General features: G+C 43.3%; 1 protein-coding gene across 12 annotated transcripts in view; it reads right to left on the bottom strand.

The window, feature by feature from the left end:
- Window positions 1-25,794, bottom strand: part of SUSD1 (sushi domain containing 1) — a 200,582-nt gene that overhangs the window by 89,550 nt on the left and 85,238 nt on the right. For 11 of the 12 annotated variants that reach the window (XR_014472984.1, XR_014472986.1, XM_083179480.1 and 8 more), the window contains exons 11-15: window positions 21,904-22,083; window positions 21,357-21,454; window positions 21,075-21,264; window positions 7,668-7,762; window positions 2,991-3,177 (exon numbers count right to left, since the gene is read on the bottom strand). Coding sequence is in view for 10 of the 12 variants with exons in the window: in XM_083179480.1 (XP_083035606.1) it covers window positions 2,991-3,177; window positions 7,668-7,762; window positions 21,075-21,264; window positions 21,357-21,454; window positions 21,904-22,083 (750 nt within the window). In the remaining 2 variants the exon portion in view is untranslated. The remainder of the gene's footprint in view (window positions 1-2,990; window positions 3,178-7,667; window positions 7,763-21,074; window positions 21,265-21,356; window positions 21,455-21,903; window positions 22,084-25,794) is intronic. The other variant, XM_083179483.1, reaches the window with a different exon arrangement.

The raw sequence follows: 25,794 nt of genomic DNA, 5'->3' as shown, positions 1-25,794 counted from the left end.
TCTTTGCTCCTGGATCCTGCCTTGTTCCAGCTCGTCTGTTTGTGGAAGCATTTGGTCTCCTGGTCCTAGCTGTGCCTGATATCCAGAGTCTGTCCTGGTTTCTGGATATCCTACCTGTCAGTCCTGTCTGGTCCTGTGCCCTCAGGTCCTCTCAGCGTGCTCCAGTCTGCTCCAGGCACCGATAACACAATAACAACCTTAAATGGCTGCCTAGCTGTGCTCCAGGAGTGGATGAGTGCCAGTTGGCTGAGACTGAACCCAGATAAAACAGAAGTCCTGATGATAAATCACAGGACAAGATGGCAGCATAGCCAACTGACAGGTCTTAAGCTGGGGGGCACAGCACAAAAAACTCTGATCATGTGCGGAATCTTGGTGTTGTCCTGGATAATGGCCTGACACTTAAAAATCAGGTGTCAGCCACAAGCAAATCCTCATTCTTTCATCTGAGAAACATAGCCAGAATCAAGCATTTAATTCCCTCAGAAGACCTGCCTAAAGTCATACATGCATTTATATCATCACGACTAGACTACTGCAATGCTCTCTATCTGGGTCTTCCAGCAAAAGAATTGCACCGCCAGTGGCGCACACAGGTGGGGTTTCTGAGTACCAAGAAACCCCCCCAGGAGTCTAAGGGCCATAGACTGAAAGCTGAGGGTACCCTATTTTTATGGGTACAATAATTTTAAAAATCGGCCCTTGGGAACCAGAGATATCTGACTTCATTGCTATGCCCAGGGGTCTACACTGCACTGCTGTTGACACCCCTGTATGTACGCCCTCTGACGAAGTGTTCCACGAAACGCGTTCGGGCGTGGCTACAGTGACGCTCGCTGTGTGTGTTTGGTCCAGGAGTCCTCCCGCTGTCTGTTCCCGCGAAGGATATCGGCACGCTGCCCTAACCCGTGAGGGAAGAAGCAGCGTGGGCTGTTAACATCCTGTCGGTGCCCCGGACTGATGCTGGACGTGCCTGGCCTGGTAATATGTTGTAACCTTGTGGTATCCAGCCCACAACTGATGAATATTTTGGTACGAGCGATATTTGTTGGCTTGTTCTCCCTGCTTTTTGCTTTTTTGAAAATAAATCGTTTATGCACTATGGAGCGCCCCTCTGTCTCTCTATTGTCTACAGATAGATATATATATATATATATATATATATATATATATATATTATACATTTGGTCTATCTATAATACTTTAACTGACCTGGCATTTACTGGGTCATCTAAGTGTCCATCTCCGTGCTTTGCTCCGCCCCTCTCTGGAAACCCCCTTCTGAAAATCCTGCGTTTGCCCCTGACCGCTTGCAGCTGGTACAAAATGCAGCCGACAGACTATTAACTAACCAGCCCTGCTCCTGCCACATAACTCCCATTCTCTACGCCCTTCACTGGCTACCTGTAAAATGGCGAATCGTTTTCAAGATTGGCTTACTCACTTTAAAGGCCCTACATGACCAGGGCCCAAGGTACCTGCAGCAGCTGCTGATCCCTTACTGTCCTACTCTATTACTACGATGCACTGAAGTAGGACTACTAACAGTACCCAGAATTTCCCTGAATTCATTTGGGGGTCGAGCTGTCAACTTTGCTGCTGTGGAACTCTCTTCCTCGAACAGTGCGAGAAGCCCCCACTGTAGAATCCTTTAAAAATAGACTAAAGACGTACTTATTTACTCAAGCATTTCACTGACATCTACTGTTAAACTTGTTTTGTATTTCGAGCTGTAAAGACAATGGTGAAGCACTTTGAGTCCTATTGGGAGAAAAGCGCTATATAAATATTATTATTATTATTATTGTTAATGTTATTAATATTCACAGATTAAGAAATTGCGTTGACCTAAACTCTACATTTTCCCCAAGCATTAAGTCATCTGTTATTATTTTTGGATATATATTTGGCTAGTTTAGCAGTGAATAATTCACTACAAAATATTCTGTACTTGTCTATAGGACATGATGGAATTCTGCTAGTCTGCAGAAGCAAGTGTACACTGTATGGGTGGTGCAGAGAGGGCCAGATTAGCCAATAGGCTGATCAGGCTGCAGCCTGGAGCGCTGGGTCCTGCACTTACTACTGGAGGCCACAGCAGGGGGTAGCCAGGTCTCTGCAGATTTCATGTGGACGCCATGGAATCTGCAAAAACGGGTATCTGAAAAAAGTGTCCACCACCTCCTAGGAGAAAAATGCTAGTCCTACTGAACTTTTCCTGTCTGTCAGGGGAAGGCAGCACACCAAACTGCGGTTTCCGGGCAGTACCCAATAGCAACAAGAATATTACCCCCTGGCATGATTATGTAACTCCACTGACAATGAGCATGTAACTCCCTGACAACGCGCAAGAACCCCCCTGGCAATTAGCATGTAAACCAAGGCAATGAGCATATGTAACCCCAGACAATGAGCAAGTAATCCCTTGCAATGATCCTGTAACCTCTGGCAAAGAGCACAAAACCACTGGCAATGAGCAAGTAACCCCTGGCAACAAGCATGTAACCCCATGGCAATGAGCATGTAACCCATGGCAACGAGCACGTAGGTAAGAGAAATGATAATTAATGTATGGCGGTGGCTGGAACCCTTAATCAGGCCCTGGATGCAGATCATATGCATATTAATCACATGTTCATATGCAAGGCACAGTAAGGTGTTGGAAATGCAGCCTATGCAGAGTTGGACAGAAGTGTATATACTCCTGTTTTCAGCCATATCTTTTGTATAGGCTGCTGTGTAATAATGATAACTATTAAATACAATGAAACACATGGACAGTGCACCCTAGAGATGCATAAAAACAGTATACAGGGAAATATATGCTTTTCATTTATATGAGGCAATGTGAGAACAACTCTGATCCACTCTTATGCAACTCTCCATCAGCCTCATCAGTTAGTAGTCCTTTAGGTTTAGCATTACATTTGCTTTAATAGAAACTAAAAATCAGCAGATATTGATTTATTTTTTTGGGTATCCATACTAACCATAGGTTGTCGTGTTTAAATTCACATGTTTAGAAATTTCTGTAGATGACTCTGTAATGTTTATCAAGTATTCTGCTGCATAGGGTAACTCTAAACACAGGACAGGAGTAACCTGGTCTGTACTGAAATTAAACATTATGTTCTCAAGTGATCCTTTCCGAGACCAGGTCCTACCCTGAATAAACACCTAAGGCAGAGAGAAAATATGTAATTAGAATGAAAGAATAACTCCAGTTTAAAACGCAAAGAAAAATGTGATAACGATATATATTCAGTGTAATAGAATTAACGTGACTACTTGGGTATGACTACTGTGTGGGTTGCACAGTAAAATGTTCCATAAACCTTATCAATACACTTCCTGACATATTACGGTATATAATATTTGTCACTAGTAAATTTGACTTGGTCATTGACCATTATTTATGTCTTTTTGTTTCACAGTGCAATTTGCAAACTCCTTTATCAGCTTCATGGAGACCCCACTCTGCAAAGAACAAACATATTGTTATAATTTACATTTGTAGATACAATTGTTTTTGTCAAAGAATATAAAGACAGTTATCAAATAAACCATAGAGATTTCCATATGTGAAATACTATGAACACCTATATAATATAAAGTGGATTCATCAATTGCTAGGTATAAATAACTGTGGGGTTTTTAATTAACACTCGAAAAAGTTACAATTCACCATGACCATAAAAAGAAATACAATGTGGTTATTTTGGCAGAGGTGGCATTGCAACTCTGAGGGAGCTGCAAGACGTGGCTGCCGCACCTATCCGGGCAGCGCTGCCGCTTCCACCCGCAGCCATCACTGAATTGTGGCGGGTGGCAGGTGACCTGGGAGAGGGGGGAAGGTGCCCTGGGGGATTCCTGAGGCCAGGTGCTGCCGGTGGTACTGCACCTACAGGTCATATGCACTGTGGGCAAGACATTGCCTCCACACCGGTAGTTACGGCCCTGAATAATAGTACTATTATGAGCCTAATCTCTATTTCAGTATTAAATTATTACTTATTATTGTTGACTTTTATTTATAAAGCACCACAAAGCGCTGTAGAGAACAAAAATGGAAGACATGGCTTAAATGTATAAACAGATGTTCATAGTAACAACTGGGGGCATAGAACTGATATAATGTATGATAAACAGAAACCACATTAAAACACAAACACAGTTGCAAATACTGACAGTTAATAAAATGGTTGTAGAGTGCTGAGTTAGCGAAAAGAAGAGTTCCTACAAATAATATATACCGGATGGCGATGGACACAAAAGGTACTCTTTACCTAGAACGGCGCCCGCGATTAGAATCGCGGGCGTCGGGGGTAAAAAATCGCGGGCATCGCGGGTAAATCGCGGGTACATAAAAATCGTGTACCCGCGATCACCGCGATTTTCCCATAGGGAACAATGTTAAAAAGCCTGATTGACCGCGATTTTACTTTAAAATGCCTCAATGCCCGCGATTTTCACATAGGAATCAATGTTAAATGGGCTACAGAGCCCAAATAGTCACAATTAACCCTTAAATGTCACCCCAATTTTTGTACGCCACCCCACGATCCACGCCAACCCGAAGCGTGGCGAGCGGCGGCGGTACGCGTCCTCCGACCTTTTCATGCCCTACTATCCACGTCGGCGTGGAGTTGAGAATAGAATAGTGTGGCGAGCGCAGCGAGCCACCGAGCCCGAAGCGTGGCGAGCGCAGCGCGCCCCGCGAGGGGACGCGGATACCTTCACAGTTATACGCGTCCCCTCGCGGGCTTCACAGGTATCCGTGGCGAAAAGCGGACACCTGTGAAGCCCGCGAGGGGACGCGTTTACCTGTGAAGGTATCCGCGTCCCCTCGCGGGGCTCGCTGCGCTCGCCACGCTTCGGGCTCGGTGGCTCGCTGCGCTCGCCACACTATTCTATTCTCAACTCCACGCCGACGTGGATAGTAGGGCATGAAAAGGTCGGAGGACGCGTACCGCCGCCCCTCGCGGGCTCGCTGCGCTCGCCACGCTTCGGGTTCGCGTGGATCGTGGGGTGGCGTACAAAAATTGGGGGGACATTTAAGGGTTAATTCTGCCTATTTGGGCTCTGTAGCCCATTTAACATTGATTCCTATGTGAAAATCGCGGGCATTGAGGCATTGAATGCAAAATCGCGGTCAATCTGGCTTTTTAACATTGTTCCCTATGGGAAAATCGCGGTGATCGCGGGCATCGCGTCGCGGCCGTTTATGTACTGCCCGCGATGTCGCGATCACCGCGATGGGCGCCGTTCTAGGTAAAGAGTACCCAAAACATAAATTACAAAATAGTGAAGAAAAGTCTAAAATTAGGGCATGCGGTTTACAAAATAGTAGGGTAAGGGATGACAGCAGACATGGAAAAATGATAACAGGCTATGGTAGGTACAGGTATCATAAAAGGATAATCTGAATGAGCAACAGTCAATGCAAAAGCAGACTACAAAACAGATACACCAGCCAGACCTGAAGATAAATCTTACTAGTGTATGGACACCTTTAAACATTCTTGTTGTGCAGTGTCCCCAGTGTTCTGAGGCCAACCATAACATTTTTATCTTAAGATAAGGATTTACCTGGTCAGAATTACTAGAATATATTAAACAGACCTTGCACTAATAACATTTCTAAAGCATGGGTGTTCTGGGGAATATATTCGCCACAAGTTAAAAAAAAAAACCTGATGCCAGGTACTAGGAAACTACTTATAAAAATGTCAGCAACTACTAAAACAACTATATTATCCCAATGGATTATACCTACCACGTCCTCTATGCGTCTAGTCCATCCTAGAATAGTTTATCTATTTCTTATGGACTGGACAGAGGCATCAGTTCAGAAAGAAAAATTGACACACTTTTTTTAGGTATGGTTACCATACGTGCAAACATTGCTACCGCCTCTAAAAATAGCCCTCAGAAACTCCTTCGCATATACATCTTGGTACATGCAAGAAACATTAAATATGAACCCCCATTCAAAAGAAAGGTGGGCTAGTATGAGAGTTTACCACAAATTGGGTGGGAATGTATATATAAATAAAAGTAAACCTTGATAAAATGTCTAAGAGAATGATAAAATGTAATGTGGTAAAGAAATGTATTGTAACTGAATGTCAATAAAATAAAAAAATAAAAAATAAAAAAAAAGGATTTACCAATTTCTTTTGCCTGCTCTGAATTCTGAAGTGACATTATCAGTGCATTATCTGATGTGGATAATGGTAAACAGTATTGAGGTTGATAGGGATCACCCTAAAAAGTTGACATGCACAAGATTGACATAAGAAAAAGTTTGACACAAGCAAAAGATCAACACAAATGTCAACATGAGTTTTTCACATTTATTTGTGTCAATTTCTACATCTGGGCACATGGACCCCAACTGTAAAACTTCTCGCATCGCTCAACATGCTTTTGGCCTGGTGTCTTGCTCTACTACTGCTGCATTTGGCACCCTTTACCATTCCCAATCATAGTCCACATGTTTACATAGTTACATAGTTACATAGTAGGTAAGGCTGAAAAAAGACTTGCGTCCATCTAGTTCAACCTGGTATAGATATCCATTGCTGATTTGGTAGGTTCTGATATTTTACAGACAGATTATATTTCTTATTTGTACCCATGGATGTTTTTCTCCAGTAAATGTTTGTCCAACTTTGCCTTGAACGCATTTAATATGCCAGCCGTTACCACCTCTCTGGGAAGAGAGTTCCAGAGTTTGACTGTTCTGACCGTAAAGAAATTCTTTCTATTAGCTGAATGAAATCTTTTTTCTTCTAATCTATACTCATGCCCTCGCGTCCTAGATTCCTTTCTAGTAGAAAAGAGGGTGTGTGACAGTTCCTTATATTGGCCCTTGATATACTTGTACATGTTGAGCATGTCCCCCCTTAAACGTCTCTTTTCTAATGTAAATAGTCCCAAATTGCTTAATCTCTCCCCGTAGCTTAAATTCTCCATTCCCCTAATAAGCTTTGTTGCTCGCCTTTGGACTTTTTCTAATTCTATGATGTCCTTTTTATAGTGTGGGGCCCAGAACTGTTCTCCGTACTCTAGGTGAGGTCTCACCAATGCTTTATATAGTGGCATAATTACCCTTGAGTCCCTAGTTTCCATTCCCCTCTTAATACATGCCAGAATTTTGTTGGCCTTTTTTGTAGCTACATTACAATGGGCGCAACATCCCAGTTTGCTGTCTATTTGGACTCCTAGATCCTTTTCAAGTATGGAATTACCCAGTTCCTCTCCGCTAAGGTTGTAACTTGCACACTGGTTGTGTCTCCCAAGGTGCATAACCTTACATTTATTGTTTAGAGTTCAAAGAAACATTAAAAAATAAGGAAAAAACTCATGTCAACCTTTTTATGTGTCGAGTATTAACATGTTGACCCTTTGCTCATGATGACTTTGTGCATGTTGACCGATAAGAGTTGACCTATTGACTATCAACCTAATATATGATGTCAAACCATTATTAGGATGCCCCACAGCCTATAGAGCCAGTGTGCAGTATGTGCAATGCAATATCTTTCTACAGCCTCAGTACAGCCTCAGTGCAGTATGTTGTATGAAGGAAGTCACATGCAGTGGGAATTCTTAACTTAGTGCTAGTTACATCTGTACACACTACTTACTTACATACTACTTACTTTATACACCTCCAGTGATCTAACTGGGGAAAAACTTCTTATCCATGTCAAACATGTTTCATTGAATACTACAATGTTACCAAACATTGGTTTCACTGCAAAACAGACATACAAATGTTAGTATATATTAACACTCATTTAATATATACAATTTTATAATATGCTTTAATAAAAAGTTGTCTCTAGATACACTCTGTGAAAATTCCATATAATTTTTTATTTTTATTTAAATAGTAAACTACAGTGAACCTTTTTAAATGGAGAACTATTTAATAAAATGTAATGAAAAATACATATTGTCAGATTAATAACTGCTTTTTGATCTAAGCCAGTGGTAGCCAACTTCAATCCTCGAGAGCAACCAACAGTTCACATTTTCCTGCTCACCTCGCAGGTACACAGGTGCACTTATTACTGACTAACACATTTTAAAAGATCCACAGGTGGAGAAAATTACTTCACTTGTGATTCTGTCAGGAGATCTGGAAAACTTTAACTGTTGGTAGCTCTCGAGGACTGGAGTTGGCAACCCCTGATCAATGCTTACAGTGGCGGATTCAGGGGGGGGCACCCGGGCACGTGCCCCCCCCCTGTCATTTCATTTTGTAGCTGAGGACCAGGGCTTTCCAACGAGCCCAACCCCGTGTCTCTAGCCCCCCGGGAACCGGAGATATCGCCTGGCAAAGCTGTAACGTTTTTCCCCATAGGATAATATGGGAACCGTCAATTCCGACCCCCACCCAGTTCCAATGGCTGCCAGTTCCCCCCCTGGCATCACAGGAGCTTGTGGTTGATGTCATTCAATTCCAAATTGCTGGGCCTTCAATATGATTCCAGGATGGTCCATATCGGTCAATCGGTTCCAGAGATATAGCGTGTAAATCGATTATTTTTCTTTTTGAAATGTAATTTCAGGGCTGTTCATGTTCTTTGAGGGCAGATTACTCTGGAACCAAACGTTCCAGTTTCACTGGACCAAAATCCTTCAAAGCCCACTCAAAAGTTCTTCAATATGATACTCATGTAAATGGGTCAGTTGCTTCCGATTTAGCCGGTTAAATGAGATAACTGGTTAAAGGGGGGGGGGGAGGGGTGGTTTTCTCTCCCCCTCACACCAGAAAATGCAGGGACTAGGCTGGTGTAAAAGGGGCCAAACTGGGAATGCATTTTCTGGTGTGAAAGGGGTATTATTTCAAAGAGCTGGTACCTGCAGTGCTCTGAATACAGCCAGGCTCTGCCACTGTCAGTGGCTATCACTTCTGCCTGGCGGCGGCTGTCCCCCATTTACCGCGAGCATATACTCCCCCTTGGCAATGAACATGTAATCCCACATGGCAACGAGCATGGAACCTCTGGCAATGAGCATGGAACCCTTGGCAATGAGCATGTAGATAAGCAGCACTTATGTAGCATAATTTTTAATAGGCATTATGGTGTTTGGCATAATACATAATGGACATAATGGACATAATGGACATAATGGCGTGTAACTTAACGTGTAATAGACATTATGGTGTAAATCTTTAATGCGCGCCTTTGGTGGACAATGTCCCTGTTTATGAAGCGTATTGTGAATTTTGGCTTAATCTTTGTGGCATTATGTGAATTCTGGCTCTATCCGTGTGGCATTATGTGAATTTTGGCTCAATCCATGTGGTATTATGTGAATTTTGGCTCAATCCATGTGGCATTATGTGAATTTTGGCTCAATTCATGTGGCAGTATGTGAATTTTGGCTCAATCCATGTTGCATTATGTGAATTTTGGCTCAATCCATTTGGCATTATGTGAATTTTGGCTCAATCCGTGTGGCAGTATGTGAATTTTGGCTCAATCCATGTGGCATTATGTGAATTTTGGCTCAATCCATCTGGCATTATGTGAATTTTGGCTCAATCCGTGTGGCATTATGTGAATTTTGGCTCAATCCATGTGGCATTATGTGAATTTTGACACAATCCATGTGGCATTATGTGAATTTTGGCTAAATCCGTGTGGCATTATGTGAATTTAGTTTCATTCCATTTGGCATCATGTGTAAGGGGGAAGTACAGATGTAGCAGGATTCATCTTTGCAGGGGATGGCGATGGCGTCGCCATCGCCATCCCCTGCCCCACCGCCATCTGTATGCCATGAGGGGACGCGCGTGCACGAGGTGCGCGCGCGTCCCCTTCCAACGGTGCTGCCCTCGGTCGCCCGGTGCACACACCGGGCGACCGCACCCCCCCACAGTGGCCAGAGGTCCCCCCCAGCCCCCTCGAACGGGAGGCGGACAGTATTGCGTCCGCCTCGCCCCCCCCACCGCCAGGATACTGAGACGCGCGTGCGTGGGGGACGCACGTGCGTCTTAGTCAGATAGAGGCGCCGTGTTGCTGGCGGATCGCCAGCAGCATGCTGCTGGCGGATCGCCAGCAACAATGAGGCTGGATACATCGTATAAAGGGGTCTAGTATTTTGTTGCATAATGTGTAGAAGTTGTACGTGGTGTTGTAGACTACACTCAAGGACACACCTCTGTTGAGTGGCCACACCCCTCTTCCGGAGCGCGCCTTCGGCGCACGTACAACTACATCCTTTGCTTTTGTCGCCATGGTGGGCCTGCATACTTTAAATACCAGGGCCTATTTTTAATCCCATTCCCACCCTCTCTCTGCCGCTCTCTTAGCATGTACACTGGCACCACTAACACTGCCCCTCCCCCACCTAAACCCTCTTTTATCATGGTGCCCCCCCTGTCATTTTATCCTGGATCCGCCCCTGAATGCTTATATTATACCTCCCGATTTTGGCGGGACAGTCTTGTTTTTTTGGGGACGGTCCTGCATCCCGCCCAGGATTGGCAGTGTCCAGAATACAGTACAGTATATGTATTTGCATTTTGTGCAGATGCTCCTACAGTATACACATGTCTTGCACTACAGATCTGCATGTCTATTTCCTAATATGGAAAGTGCAGCCCTAAATATTAATAGCCTGTGCTGTTAATGTCATATATATAACAGCAGGGACATAACAAGACATTTGTAGGCCCCATAGCAAAAGTTTGTAAGGGCCTGTATTTAGAAACTATACAATAAATGTATATAGCACATATAACTTAGGGCGGGATGTACTAACGGAAAAATGCGGTAAAACTCCTGTTTTACCGCATTTTCCGATGTACTATTACCTGGCCGCCACGTCACTGCATTGTAGGGTATCGCCACCTTTGGGTGGCGATACCCTATAGAAGCCTTTTGGCTTCTTTTCGCCGCCCGCTGCCTCCGCCGTAAAAACCCGCCGACCCTCCTCTCCCCCTCCCTCTGGATTACCTGGTCCAGGTCCTCCTGGACCCGGAAGGTAACACATCTCTCCCCCTAGTGATGCAGCCAAAAGCGTAACTACCATAGGTGCAAGGGATGCAGCTGCTATGGGGCCCAGAGCTGAAGGGGGCCCATCTTTACTGTATAAATGATATTTTCTATATACATTTATCGCCAATATTTGGTATATAGGGGCCCTTACAAACTTTTGCTATGGGGCCTGTGAATATCTAGTTACGCCCCTGGATGCAGCCGACGTCCTTCCGGCTGCAGGGGGGAGAAGGAGGCACCGGGGACAGCCTGCTTAGCTGTCCCCAGTGTGAGGGATGCAGGAGGGGGCAGGGAGGTGACGGAGACATTCCAGGTATCGTGGGGGGCCTCCGTCACCGCATCGTGATGCCAGCCGCATATGTTAGTACATATGCGTCAGCATCGCGGGGGACAGGCGGCGATGTATATTAACACATCCCGCCCTTAGACTGTAAAGATGGGCCCCCTTCAGCTCTGGGCCCCATAGCAGCTGCACTCCTTGCAACTATGGTAGTTATGCCCTTGTATAACATTATGCTGAATTAAACAAAACATAATTTATTAATATATTCTAAAAATGTTCAAATAAAATAAGCTACAGTATACAGCCACATCATTCCTACAACTCACCATATATTCTTTTAACCAGCATTCACATGTCCCAATTTGTACAAATGACATAGACTTAGCCTGCTAGCAAAGGAGGAATGAATGCATGTATCTGACAGTGTATAGGATCAAGTCAGTATAGATGGAACCTAAGATAAGCCTGTATGTCTTACAAACACCTTTTGGCTGATAGGTTTCTGAGCCCCAATTATAGTATCCGGCTCAGGTACTTTTAAATCCAGAAATTAATTGCAGAAGCAGTCAGGCTTAGTAATACATAAATGCTGTTGGTCAGAGGCTTTGTGGTACTGTCGCTACCAGATAGAGTGCAGATATTGGGTTGGAATAGTGAGCAATAGGTAAAGGGATTCCAGGCTGTAGTTTCTGATGCATTTCTGTGTCAAACACACTTTCATCAAAGTATGCACTATCTTGCGGAACAGGTCCGCATGCAAAGTTCCAGATTTGCCACCCTTTAAACTACAGCACTTGGTCAATTATATGTTTGTGGACAAAAAAAGTGCTTAACTGGTCTGGATAGATCGACAGCATAGGGCTGCATTTTCTCTTCCTATTCATTTTAATCCATAGAATTTGGACCACAGACTTCATAGAAATATGTGCTAAACTGTATAGTTGTTTTAACAGCTTAACCCTCCCCACTCTTTAGGTGTGAGAAATGTAAACCCAGCAAATAGCCATTTTCTATGTCAGCTGGCCATCTACTGTAAAAGGGTGATTCAGTTCTCATTCTTTCATACCTCATGCTAGGGCTGATGTTCTCCCAGTATATCACCTCCCTTCTATAGCACTGTGTTTACAATCACGGAGGGTTATTAAGACCAGTAAATTTGCGGAGCCCTGTGAACAGATAGCAGCCGCCCTGCCATAGTGAAATCCCTGTGCAAAGCTGTGTAAGACTTGCAAAATGATCGCAGATAGGCGATAGCTGCAAATCCATTTGCAACTCACCTGCCATCAAATGATTTTCCAGTGTGTGCAGTATTTTTATAACTAAGGACCTACTCAGCCAGTATGATACAAACAGACTGATCAGAGCCAGAGCTGACGTCACATAACCTACCTGAAAATGCCTGGATTTTCCATAACACTACCAGAAAATGGCAGGTGCCCACCTAAAAATGGCAGCTTTGTATCAATCAGCTTGCAAACTGCTTGCAATCAGAAAATACTCTGGATTTTATCGCTGGCTGGCCCTGCGCATGCGTGCTACGAACCACTCGCATGTGCAGTTGTTTAATAATCGGGCGGCCTGCAAATTCGTAGCCAAGTGATCAGGTCTGAGTAGCCAGCACAAGAAATACACCATTGAAAGACATAACTGTGTATAGCTGGCCACACATCCAAAGATTGTATTGTCAGCCAGCCAACTAGTTGGCTGACTGGAACTGAATTCTGGTATTGTATGGAAGTAAATTAAAATCAACAATTTGTTTCCAAATGGCAAAAAGCAGTCAATAAGGTAATGCAGACACTTTGTTACATTTGTTTGATTTAATAAACTTGTCTGAGTAACCATTTGTGTAAATTTCCCAGAGTTTGGGAGTAAACAGTTGATTGTAATTTGATCCTAGTTGGCTGATTGGAAATATAGGGAGAAGAAGCTTAACTGCGAAGCGCGTGCCGGCTAGCGGTGCGCAGGCAGTTTGTTGCTGTTTTGTTATTTTTCATATACTGCATTTTGATTATATATATCTACAGTGTGATGTCTTGGAAGCCCTTATAAGGGCTCGAACTCACATGTGTGCTCCATTAAGAACACCCTGTACCTGAGTCTCTTACACCTACTGATACCCCCCACCTTTTTGTCGATCTCTGGGGGTTGAGGTCTCTCTGATTTCTATACAGAGAGATAACCCACTCCAGTGACTCCACTAGTAGCAGAATATATTATCACTGTTCATTGGTTTTCCGGGGTTGAGGTCCCTCTGGTATATACACAGAGAAGACACCCCTTAACCCCTTCCCGACATTTGACGTATATATACGTCATGGCCGGGATGTACTTCCCGACACATGACATATATATACGTCATGACTTCAAAGTGCCACTGCGTCTCGAGACGCAGTGACAGAGGGACGATGTCTGCTGTCCCTGACAGCAGACATGTCCCTGCATGCCCAGGGGGGGCTGCGATGCCGCCCCCCCCGTCGGCGATCGCTGTGATTGGCTGTTCAGTGTGAACAGCCATTCACAGCGTTTTCCTGTGTTACCGGCGAATCAGACGCTCGGTAACACAGGTGTCAATCACCGCCGGGCGTCAGGGGGCATGAGGGGGTCATCGGTGATGACGACACCTCACCCCACCTGCCCCCAAGGCTGTGATTGGTCCGTGGGGCCCACGGACCATTAACAGCCAAGGCGCGTGATTTAAACTAACGGTGACTGCGCTGCAGACGCCATTCCGGTCTGGAATTGCGTGCAGAGCGGTCACCGTGCCAATCTGTCGTGATACATACCTGATCCTTGCCTGAAACTTACCTGATCACCGCTGATCACCGCTGGTAGCGTGCTGCCAGCAGCTGGATACTTCCTGGATCTTGTGACTTCTGTGTGTGCTGCTGCAGCAGTGTCATAGAGTCACAGATCGTGAGAGATAGGGACAGATAGTGACAGAGAGTGATAGAGAGTGATAGAGAGTGATAGAGAGTGATAGAGAGTGCTATATTTTGTGTCTGCTGCACCCCCTTTTGTGCTGATCACTATATCTGAGGTGATCAGCAACTTTTTGGGGGTGCAGAGGTTTTTTTTTATATATATATACCTGTCAGTTGCAGCAAAGGTTGTGCTGCCTGTGCAACTGACTGCTGCCCCCCCCTGCTGCCCCCCCTTTTGTGCTGATTGTGCTGATTAATTAACTGATCAGCAACTTTTTGGGGGTCCAGGTTTTTTTTTTTAATATATATACCTGTCAGTTGCACCAAAGGTTGTGCTGCGTGTGCAACTGACTGCTGCCCCCCCTGCTGACCCCCCCCTTTTGTGCTGGTCAGTTTTAATTAATTAATCAGCAACTTTTTGGGGGTCCAGGTTTTTTTTTTTATATATATACCCTGTCAGGTTGTGTGTCTGCTGCCCCTCACTGCTAATCAGTGGTGCATCACTGCATCACTGATCTGCAGTTTTTTTTTTTTTGGGAGAGTGCAGTGGGGTTTTGTTTTTACACCCACGTTGCTTGTGTGGGTGTCCTGTGGCCGCTGAGCGCTGATCAGTGACGTACAATCACTGAACAGCATTTTTGGCACAGGTTGATATCATTTTTTTTCTGCAGTTTTTTTTAAATTGTTTTTTTTTTTTTTTTTTACACCTACGTTGTTTTTGTGGGTGTCCTGTTGCCTTTGAGCGCTGTTCAGTGATGGACGTTACTGACCAACATCTGTGCTCAATTTTTGGCGCAGGACCTTTTTTTTTTTTTTTTTAACCCCTTCAATTTTTTTTTTTTTTATTGGGATCAAATTCCTGTATAAAGTATTTTTTTTTTCTGCACTACATACACACTACACACTACATACCCCCCGTGTTGAAATAAAGTTTGTACCCCCCCTACACTATACACGTGTTGAAACATTACACTTACAGAAACACAAAAATAAAAATGGCATCCCAAATGTCATCCCAAATATCATCCCAGTCATCCAGAAGAATGTATTCAGCGGAGGAGGCATATGCCATGCTTGCCTCTGACTCTGACTCTGACACAGCCAGTGATGCAAGTGGGGAATTTGAAGGATTCGCCTTAAGCTCCTCTTCCTCCTCTGCTGATGAGGGGCCCCCTCAAAGACGCCCCCGTAGAGCAGCTGAGACCCCCCCCCAAATGATTGATCCCGTATGGACCCCACCACCAGACAATTTTGAGCCCCAGGTTCCTGAGTTTTTGGCCATCCCAGGAATCCAATTTGATTCAGCAGGTCTCAGAGAAATTGACTTTTTCAAATTATTTTTCTCTGATGATTTTATAAATTTAATGGTGGACCAAACTAATTTATATGCCCAGTAGTTTATTGCTCAAAACCCCTCGTCATCATTTGCTAGGTGGACCCCTGTAGATGCAGTAGAGATGATGACGTTTTGGGGTCTGGTGTTACATATGGGCATAGTAAAAAAGCCAGAAATTAGGCAATATTGGAGTACAGATGTTCTGTACAGCACCCCATTTTACCGTATGGCCATGACTCGTGCTCGTTTTGAGATAATCCTTAAATTTTTACATTACACCGATAATACACTGTGCCCACCCAGAGATGATCCCACCTTTGACCGGCTATTCAAAGTCAGGCCGGTCATTGATCATTTCAGTGCCAAATTTGCAGAGATGTACATCCCTGAAAAATTTATTTGTATTGACGAGTCCCTTATACATTTTAAAGGAAGGGTTAAATTCCGCCAGTACCTTCCCAGTAAGAGGGCAAGGTATGGCATAAAAATGTATAAGCTGTGTGAAAGCACCTCAGGGTACACCCACAGGTTTAGGGTATATGAAGGGAAGGATTCAAGAATTGAACCGCCAGAATGCCCCCCCCTCCCTCGTAGGTGTTAGTGGCAAAATTGTCTGGGATTTAGTGCACCCCTTCCTGGATAAAGGTTATCACCTCTATGTGGATAACTTTTACACTAGCATCCCCCTGTTTAAGGCCCTTGGTTCAAGAGGTACAGCAGCTTGCGGTACTGTGCGTAAGAACCAAAGAGGCCTCCCAAAAACGCACATTGCCCAAGTAATGAGAAGGGGTGAAAGCAGGGGAATATGCACTGAAAATATGTTGTTGGTCAAATATAAGGACAAGAGGGATGTCCTTATACTGACAACAATTCATGGAGACAGTACCACCTCCATCCCTGTACGAGGTACCAGTACCCACACCTCAAAACCTAATTGTATCCTAGATTACAATAGGTACATGGGCGGAGTGGATCTTTCAGATCAGGTACTGAAGCCGTACAGTGCCCTGCGGAAAACAAAAATCTGGTACAAGAAGCTGGCCGTGTATATCATCCAGATGGCACTGTATAACGCTTACGTGCTATTCCGTTCTACCAGCCAGAGGGGGACATTTATGCACTTTCAAGAGGAAGTCATAAAGGGCCTAATATTTGGGAACCAGCAGGCAGAGGGCCCCAGTACTTCTAGTACTGGCCCCCGTATTGTACCAGGGCAGCATTTTCCTAACGAAATCCCCTCCACTGCAAGAAAGGGCAGGACACAAAAAAGGTGCAAAGTTTGCTATAAAAAGGGAATAAGAAAGGAAACTATTTTCCACTGTGAAACTTGCCCCGACAAACCCGGCCTATGTATAAAGGAGTGTTTTAAAATATACCACACATCTATGGATTATTAGGTTCATCATTTCACCGTGCTTCGGGGGTCTTGCTAATGCCACATAGCACCCACCATTCATTCCACCAGAATCTGAGCTGCAAAATCCAAAAATCACTCCTTCCCTTCTGAGTCCTGCCATGCACCCAACTGGTATTTTTTGGTCACATATGAGGCATTGCCATACTCGGGAGAAATTGGGGCACAGATTTTGGGGTGCTTTTTCTCCTTCATACCTTCTGAAAATGAAAAATTTTGAGCCAGAACTGCATTTTTGTGTAAAAAAATGTAATTTTTCATTTTCACTGCCCAGTTGTATCAAAATTGGTGAAACCCCTGGGGGTTTGAAATGTACACTATTCCCCTAGATGAATTCCCTGAGGGGTGTAGTTTGCAAAATGGGGTCACTTGTGGGGGGGTTCCACTGTATTGGTGCTTTGGGGGTCTTGCTAATGCGACATAGCACCCACCAACATTCCACCAGAATCTGTGCTGCAAAATCCAAATATCACTCCTTCCCTTCTGAGTCCTGCCACTTTTTGGTCACACATGAGGCATTGCCGTACTCGGGAGAAATTGGGGCACAGATTTTGGGGTGCTTTTTCTCCTTCATACCTTCTGAAAATGAAAAATTTTGAGCCAGAACTGCATTTTTGTGTAAAAAAAATGTAATTTTTCATTTTCACTGCCCAGTTGTATCAAAATTGGTGAAACCCCTGGGGGTTTGAAATGTACACTATACCCCTAGATGAATTCCCTGAGGGGTGTAGTTTGCAAAATGGGGTCACTTGTGGGGGGGTTCCACTGTATTGGTGCTTGGGGGGTCTTGCTAATGCGACATAGCACCCACCAACATTCCACCAGAATCTGTGCTGCAAAATCCAAAAATCACTCCTTCCCTTCTGAGTCCTGCCATGCATCCAAATGGTATTTTTTGGTCACATGTGAGACATTGCCGTACTCGGGAGAAATTGGGGCACAGATTTTGGGGTGCTTTTTCTCCTTCATTCCTTGTGAAAATGAAAACTTTTGAGCCAGAACTGCATTTTTGTGTAAAAAATGTAATTTTTCATTTGCACAGCCCAGTTGTATCAAAATTGGTGAAACCCCTGGGGGTTTGAAATGTACACTATACCCCTAGATGAATTCCCTGAGGGGTGTAGTTTGCAAAATGGGGTCACATGTGGGGGGGTTCCACTGTATTGGTGCTTGGGGGGTCTTGCTAATGCGACATAGCACCCACCAACATTCCACCAGAATCTGAGCTGCAAAATCCAAAAATCACTCCTTCCCTTCTGAGTCCTGCCATGCACCCAAATGGTATTTTTTGGTCACATGTGAGGCATTGCCGTACTCGGGAGAAATTGGGGCACAGATTTTGGGGTGCTTTTTCTCCTTCATACCTTCTGAAAATGAAAAATTTTGAGCCAGAACTGCATTTTTGTGTAAAAAAAATGTAATTTTTCATTTTCACTGCCCAGTTGTATCAAAATTGGTGAAACCCCTGGGGGTTTGAAATGTACACTATACCCCTAGATGAATTCCCTGAGGGGTGTAGTTTGCAAAATGGGGTCACTTGTGGGGGGGTTCCACTGTATTGGTGCTTGGGGGGTCTTGCTAATGCGACATAGCACCCACCAACATTCCACCAGAATCTGAGCTGCAAAATCCAAAAATCACTCCTTCCCTTCTGAGTCCTGCCATGCACCCAAATGGTATTTTTTGGTCACATGTGAGGCATTGCCGTACTCGGGAGAAATTGGGGCACAGATTTTGGGGTGCTTTGTCTCCTTCATTCCTTGTGAAAATGAAAAATTTTGAGCCAGAACTGCATTTTTGTGTAAAAAATTTTATTTTTCATTTTCACTGCCCAGTTGTACCACAATTGGTGAAACCCCTGGGGGTTTGAAATGTACACTATACCCCTAGATGAATTCCCTGAGGGGTGTAGTTTGCAAAATGGGGTCACTTGTGGGGGGGTTCCTAAATTTTAGCATCTTATGGTGCCTAGAAACCTACATGGTGCCTAAAAAATAATCTCATAAAAAGGAGGCTCCAAAATCAAGTAGGTGCTCCTTCTATTATGAAGCCTGTGGTTTGGTCAACGTGCACACTAGGGCCACATATAGGATATTTATGAAAACAAAAGAATTGGGGGAATCAATTTTTAGTCACATTTCTCTAGTAAAATCTACTGTGTTCCTTAGAAAAATGTATTAAAATTGCAAATCTGCAAAAAAAATGAAATTTTGAAATTTCACCTACACTTTGTTTTAATTCCTGTGAAACACCTAAAGGGTTAACAAACTTCCAAAATGCTGTTTTGAATACTGTGAGGGGTGCAGTTTTTGAAATGGCATCATTTATTGGGGTGTCTCACATACAAGTCCCTCAAAGTCACATCAGAACTGAACTGGTCCCTAAAAAAATCAGTGTTTGAAATTTTCTTGAAAATTTGAGAATTTGCTATTCATATTGTAAGCCTCCTAGTGTCCAAAAAAATTAAAAGGAAGTTGAAATAATGATGGAAACATAAAGTAGACATATGGTCTATGTTAGTTATTAACTATTTTGAGTGGTATGATTATTTGTCTCACAAGCAGAAAATTTAACATTTTGCAAATTGCTAAATTTTCCATTTTTTTACGACATTTTGGTATTTTTCACAAAAAAACACAGACTGTATCGACCCAAATTTACCACTAATTTGAAGTACAATGTGTCACGAGAAAACAATCTCAAAATCACTGGGATAAGTAAAAGCAAAAAAAAGTTATCCCCACTTAAGTGATACATGTCAGATTTGAAAAAAAGGGCTCTGTCAGGAAGGCAAAAACTGGCTGTGTCAGGAAGGGGTTAATAGTAAGACCTGTCATAAACTACTTGGTGACTGTGATTTATTACGCACAGTGCCCCACATTGTCAGTCATTTACACCACCAGAGATTATACATTCTGTCATGCTCTGTTTGGGTTTTATTTGACATTCTGAGCGACTAGAGGTTTGCTGACCCAGTCCCTCATGGCACCCACTATAAGGTTCTGTTAGCAGGGACAGATTGGATCTCTTGCAGATCACGATCCACTGCACAGACAGGGCTGGAAGGTCGACACAAGCATTAGGTCGACAATGGAAATGTCGACGGTCAAAATGTCAACATGAGTTTTTCATGCTTCGATTGAGCCGACAGGTGGCATTTCATACCTTATCATCCACCGCAGCTTGGTAGGAGAATAAAATGGGGTCCATGTCGACTATGGCGACATTCAGGACAAAGACCATGAAAAACTTGTGTCGACTTTTTGACTGTCAACCTTCCCATTATCGACCTAATGCTTGTGCCAACCTTCTGGCCCTGTTGACCTTAGCAATGTCAATCTATTTCAGGTATTGACCTAAGCCCTGTAGACATTCAGTGGTCCTAATGCGTGTCGACCTTCATGCAGTCGACCCTATGACGCATACCAAATGTTTTAATGTGAACAATTTTTATTATGTTCTTTATTTGAAATACCTGAGATACCCGAGTGAGATTAGTTGATTAGTATTACTCAGAGGAAGCTGTATATACTTTTTTAGTCTGCCTCTGTCAATTTGTTATACTTTTATATATTTAGAGCAGGGCTATTTTTCAGCAGGCTCCAGCAGGAACTGAGGCCCTTATTCTAGTTCACCCTTTCTGACAAAATATTTCTTAGATGGACAAAACCATGTGCACTGCAGGTGAGGCAGGTGTAAAACCCCACCCAAATCTAATTATCTCTGCACAAGTAACACCTGCCTCACCTGCAGTGCACATGGTTTTGTCCATCTAAGAAATATTTTGTCAGAAAGGGTGAACTAGAATAAGGGCCTCAGTTCCTGCTGGAGCCTGCTGAAAAATAGCCCTGATTTAGAGAGACATTGGAGCATATAGTCTACATACTACCTACATGGCGCTGGCCTCACCTCCGCCACTACTCATAATAGGCCTTTGAACATTCCCAGCTCCAGGCCCATGAGGCCCTTAATGTGACACTACAGTACAGTGCAAATAGTATTTTATCCATTTTGCTCATTGTGAGGATAAGGACATGCAAAATACCAGTATCCACACTCTACTTTTGATGTTTGTACAAAATAAATTGTTACCTACTAGCTGTTTGTACCGTTATATTTAGCTGTACAGCAGGAACATCGGATGCCAACACTGTCATCGTCACAGTGTAGTTTGTATTTGGAAGAAGATCCATACACACAGTTGGATATTCTTTGTCTGTAATATAGCTGAACGTTTTCTTGTCAACAAAGTCTTTGTCATACCACCTGACTCCATGTATACTGAACTGTAAGAGAAGAAAAACAAAGTTATTGCACAGTCTCCATGATGTACTTACAGGTGCCCATATACCTGTATATACAGAAGTACACAGTTTACCTTATACAAGATCTCCCATCCGAATGTGTCACTGCTTTTCTTCCATTTTAGGCACGTTTCATTGAAAATAAGTGGCATGCTTATAATATCTTCTTTTACTAAAAATTGTAACAAAATACAAGCATTTACATATTTCACTTATGTAGATATTGTATCAGACATGAAATGGTTATTTCATTAGTATTATATTTTCTATATACCAAAGTTTAGGATTTGAGCGAATACCAGCTGTCGGTGCATGTGCCAAGGAGGGATACATCCCCGAACCCAGTCCTCAGGATGTCAACAGTCAAAAGACAGAGAATCCCGAAAGTGCTCCATAAGTGATCTAACCCCTAGCGTACCCCCCTAACCTTTACAATCCCTCCTCAATAGAGTAACCCTCCCTGCTAGAGCCAAATCCTATACCTCTGTAGAATGATTTTGTTGACCAGATTTAAAAAAAATAGTTACTCTATAGAATTGGAACAGACAGAATACCTTTTGTAAAGCGCCACGGAATATGCTGCGCTATATAAGAAACTGTTAATAAATAAATAAATAATACCTGTGCAGGTCAGATTTAGTCCTTCCCAAGTAGCATTTTCAAGGCATTGAGAGTGTTTCTTTCCACCATTATCCTTGAATCCCGGCTTACACTTATAAAAGACATAGCTTCCCATGGCACTTTTATTGTTCCACAGCCAATCAGTATGTTCAATGACTAAAGGTGTTCCACAGTTAACCTCTCCAATAAAAAAAATTACAATTACTTATCTATATAATAAAATGATAGGGTCACATTTAATAAACATTGTACAATGTATAGTATATCCAAAGGTTTTTAGGCTCATTCAGAGTTGGACTTAAGTGGGAAATGCCCCTTTGATTACTATACGGTAAAGGGTGTAGGGCCTGCTTCATATGCTTCATACTGTATGTTGATTAGGATATACAGTATTTTGCACATATTGCGTACTAAGCTAAATAATGGGGAAATGGAGAGGTAATACAAGACGAGGTCTAGCTAAAACAATAAGGAAATTAATTAAGTAGGCTTAGAGGCATGCAACAAGAGGAAAATGCCAATGCAGAATTATAACATATAACCCCCCCCCCCCCCCCCCCCCTCCTCCCAACTTAAAATATAGTGCAGGTTTCTGGGGTAAGGGGAATAAAACAATTTAAGTAAAACATGCTTTTTTAACTAGTCCTCAACATGTCCTGTCTACCTTGAAAATGCCGACCCTTGTTCATCAAAGTATGGCACATTTTATTCTTGGGTCCAAGGAAGGGGGTCTATGTAGGCCTCTCAGAGTTAAGAAAAATCTTTACAGATGATGAGAACTTATACCTTAAAGAACTGTGATGCAAATGAGATAGACAAGGCATATCACTTCTATTTATACAGTGGAGTGTTCTATTTGTCTTCACTGTAATATTATAATTAAAATTGTTACCCCACTAGACTTTGTTTTGTATAGTTACCCTGCGATCTAGTTTCAATGTTGTTACCCCATTAGACTTTGATATGCATAAAGAGTTACCCAGTGATCTAGTACCAGCATAGGCGTGCCCAGCACATTTTATTAGGGGGTGCACTATTAAAGCGGTGTGTGTTGCACCCCTGTTGTGCATGTCTATTGGGTGTGTCTACCATCATCTATTGGCCACAACATAATCTCCTGCCTACAGTATTACAGTTTGAAACTTCTAATTACTCTGTGTAACAGTAAAGGCAAATAAAGTCAAAAACATATATGGATGATGCAGGTATTTAGTGATAGGACAATGGTCTAGTACAGTGGTAGCCAACCCTAGCCTACGAGAGCTACCAACAGTTCACATTTTCCAGACAACCTAGCTGCTGCACAGCTGCACTCATTAATCACTGACACATTTTAAAAGATACACAGATGGAGCTAATTAGCTCACTTGTGATTCTGTGAGGAGACCTGCAAAACATGCACTGTTGGTAGCTCTCGAGGACTAGGGTTGGCTACCCCAGGTCTAGTACAAATAACAATGCAAATCACGTAATTGATTGATGGGCGCTTCTGTTAATGGAATACAGTTCTAAAAAGCAAAAGTCTTTGGTAAAAGGTATTGCAGATATTGCTAGCAGCAGGGAGGTTTTCATAAGGTGGGCACAGCATTAGGGGGTGCCTGTGCACCCCTAACACTCAATGTGCGCACACCTATGAGTACCAGTGTTATTACACCTCTTTCTTTGATGTGCATATAGAGCTAAGGTGCATACACACAGATAGATTTGGGAAACGATAGTGGAGTGGATTGGAGTGGAGAGAGAGAGAAAGAAAGTCAATTTGCTTTTACCAAATCGATTATTGTGCATACACATAAAACGATTTGAACATATTGCAAAAGATTAGTCTATGATCTTTTTGCATGCATGGAAGATCATAGACCTCTATTAACATGTGGTATGCGCATCGGCATTGATATCGTTCATACACAAGGAACGATTTGAACAATTGATCGTTCCGATCGATAGGGAACGCCCACATTGTATGCCAAATCTATCCACGTGTATGCACCTTTACCCTGCAATCTAGTCAGGGCCGGATTTTTGCCTAGGGCCGTGAGGCACGGGCCTCAGGGCGGCACCGATCAAGGGCGGCTCAGCAGGCTGCCATTCTTTTAAATAGCAGCATGGCAGAGTGGGTGGGAAGCGGCAAGTGACAAGCGGCGACGCCGCTGACATGATTCATCATATGTCAGAGGCAGCATTGCTCGTTACCGGCCGCTACCCTCCCGCTCTGCCATGCACACAGCACATTGTTCGCACACGGGCCGACTGACAGCCGCCAGCGCCAAGGGAGGCTAGAAGACAGTACCTGTGTCAGCTGGGCGGGCGGCGTGTCAGTAGAGCAGCCTGGGCGCTTCCCGTGATCTGCCTCCCTGGGATCATAGCAGCTTCTTACTGCTTCTGTCCCAGCCAGGGCCGTGCGTAGTGTTCCAGCAGCTGCTGCAGTGTGGCCTGAGTGGCTGCGGCTCCGGCTCCCAGCGTGGGCACCGGGATGTATGTGTGGGCAGTGGCATCAGAACAGAGGAGGTAAGGGGGCAGCTTAGTTGGCGCCCGGAGTTGCAGAAGTGGCACTTGCAGACAGGGACAGCACAAGCAGCGCGGCTGTCCTGTGACTGTCTGTTCATCGGCAGCGTGTCCTCCAGTTCCTGGCTCCAGAATGACTCTACTGACAGCCTGTCTCTGTGCCAGAACCAAAGTAAGGGCCTTGCTAAGGCTTACTTTCTTAAAACAAGGATGTTGTACATGTAATGTGTATGTGTATATATGTATATATATATATATATATATATATATATATATGTATATAGATACCTGTTCTCTCGCTGCACCTTGATAAAAAACCTAAGGGTTTTGAAATGTTGGTTTAAACCTGCTGTCCGTCTCCTTACTTCTGAGTGCCGCCGCGCCCCCCCCCCCCCCCCCCCCCCCCACCACCACCTGTGATATTGTATGAGGGGTACAACCGTATCTCCTCCTATTGGAAGGCACCGGATTTACAAACATTTCTGTATTCAAGTCTGCTTCTAAACTTGGGCTCATTGGAGTGCTAACCTCCTACATTGATATATATAGATATGTATATATATATATATATATATATATATATATATATATATATATATATATATATATATATATATATATATATATATATACAGGTTGAGTATCCCGTATCCGAATATCCATTATCCGAATTATTCCGAAAACCATACTTTCCAGAAAGTGAAAAAAATTTTTTTTTTTGCTAAAAACTCACTGGGGACATTTGTAACAGCATCACTGGGGACATGATATGTAACTGGCACTATATATGTACAACAAAATGACTGCTTGGCATTCAAATTCAATATCTGAGATAGTACACAAATTTTGTTTCATGTTTTGAAACCGTGTTTTTTGAACAAATAAAATATATTTGTGTGTATTTTATGTGGTAATAAAATATATTTGTGTTTATTTTATGTGTTTATACAGCATAAATGCAAGAAACTTCAAAATACATCATTGAAATATTAAAATATTCCGAAATACGGAATAATCCGTTATCCAAAATTCTCCTGGTCCCAAGCATTTTGGATACGGGATACTCAACCTGTATAGATATTATATATTTAGCCACGTGTCAATCATGTGTGTGTGTATATAACTACACCCCGTCCAGCGTTATACACACTAGCTAAATATATAAGAAGAACAGTGTGTGTAAGTGTGTGTATAATGCCAAGCCCCTCGCACAGAGCCGCCCACCTCGTCCCCGTCACACTGCTGCGCTGCCACACAGCAGGATTCGGCTGTGCGCCGTGCTAACTGTGGCAGCAGGCGCAAGCGTCAACAAAAATTTGGTCTTGTTTTTATTTTATATTTTATTAATATTCATTTTGCATAAATGTATAGTGTGCAAATCTTTTT

Source organism: Crinia signifera, chromosome 1 (assembly GCF_055691185.1).
Source record: "Crinia signifera chromosome 1, ASM5569118v1, whole genome shotgun sequence".
Classification (NCBI taxonomy): domain Eukaryota; kingdom Metazoa; phylum Chordata; class Amphibia; order Anura; family Myobatrachidae; genus Crinia; species Crinia signifera.
Note: the sequence above shows the minus strand (reverse complement) of the source record. Positions and strands in the feature narration are given on the sequence as shown.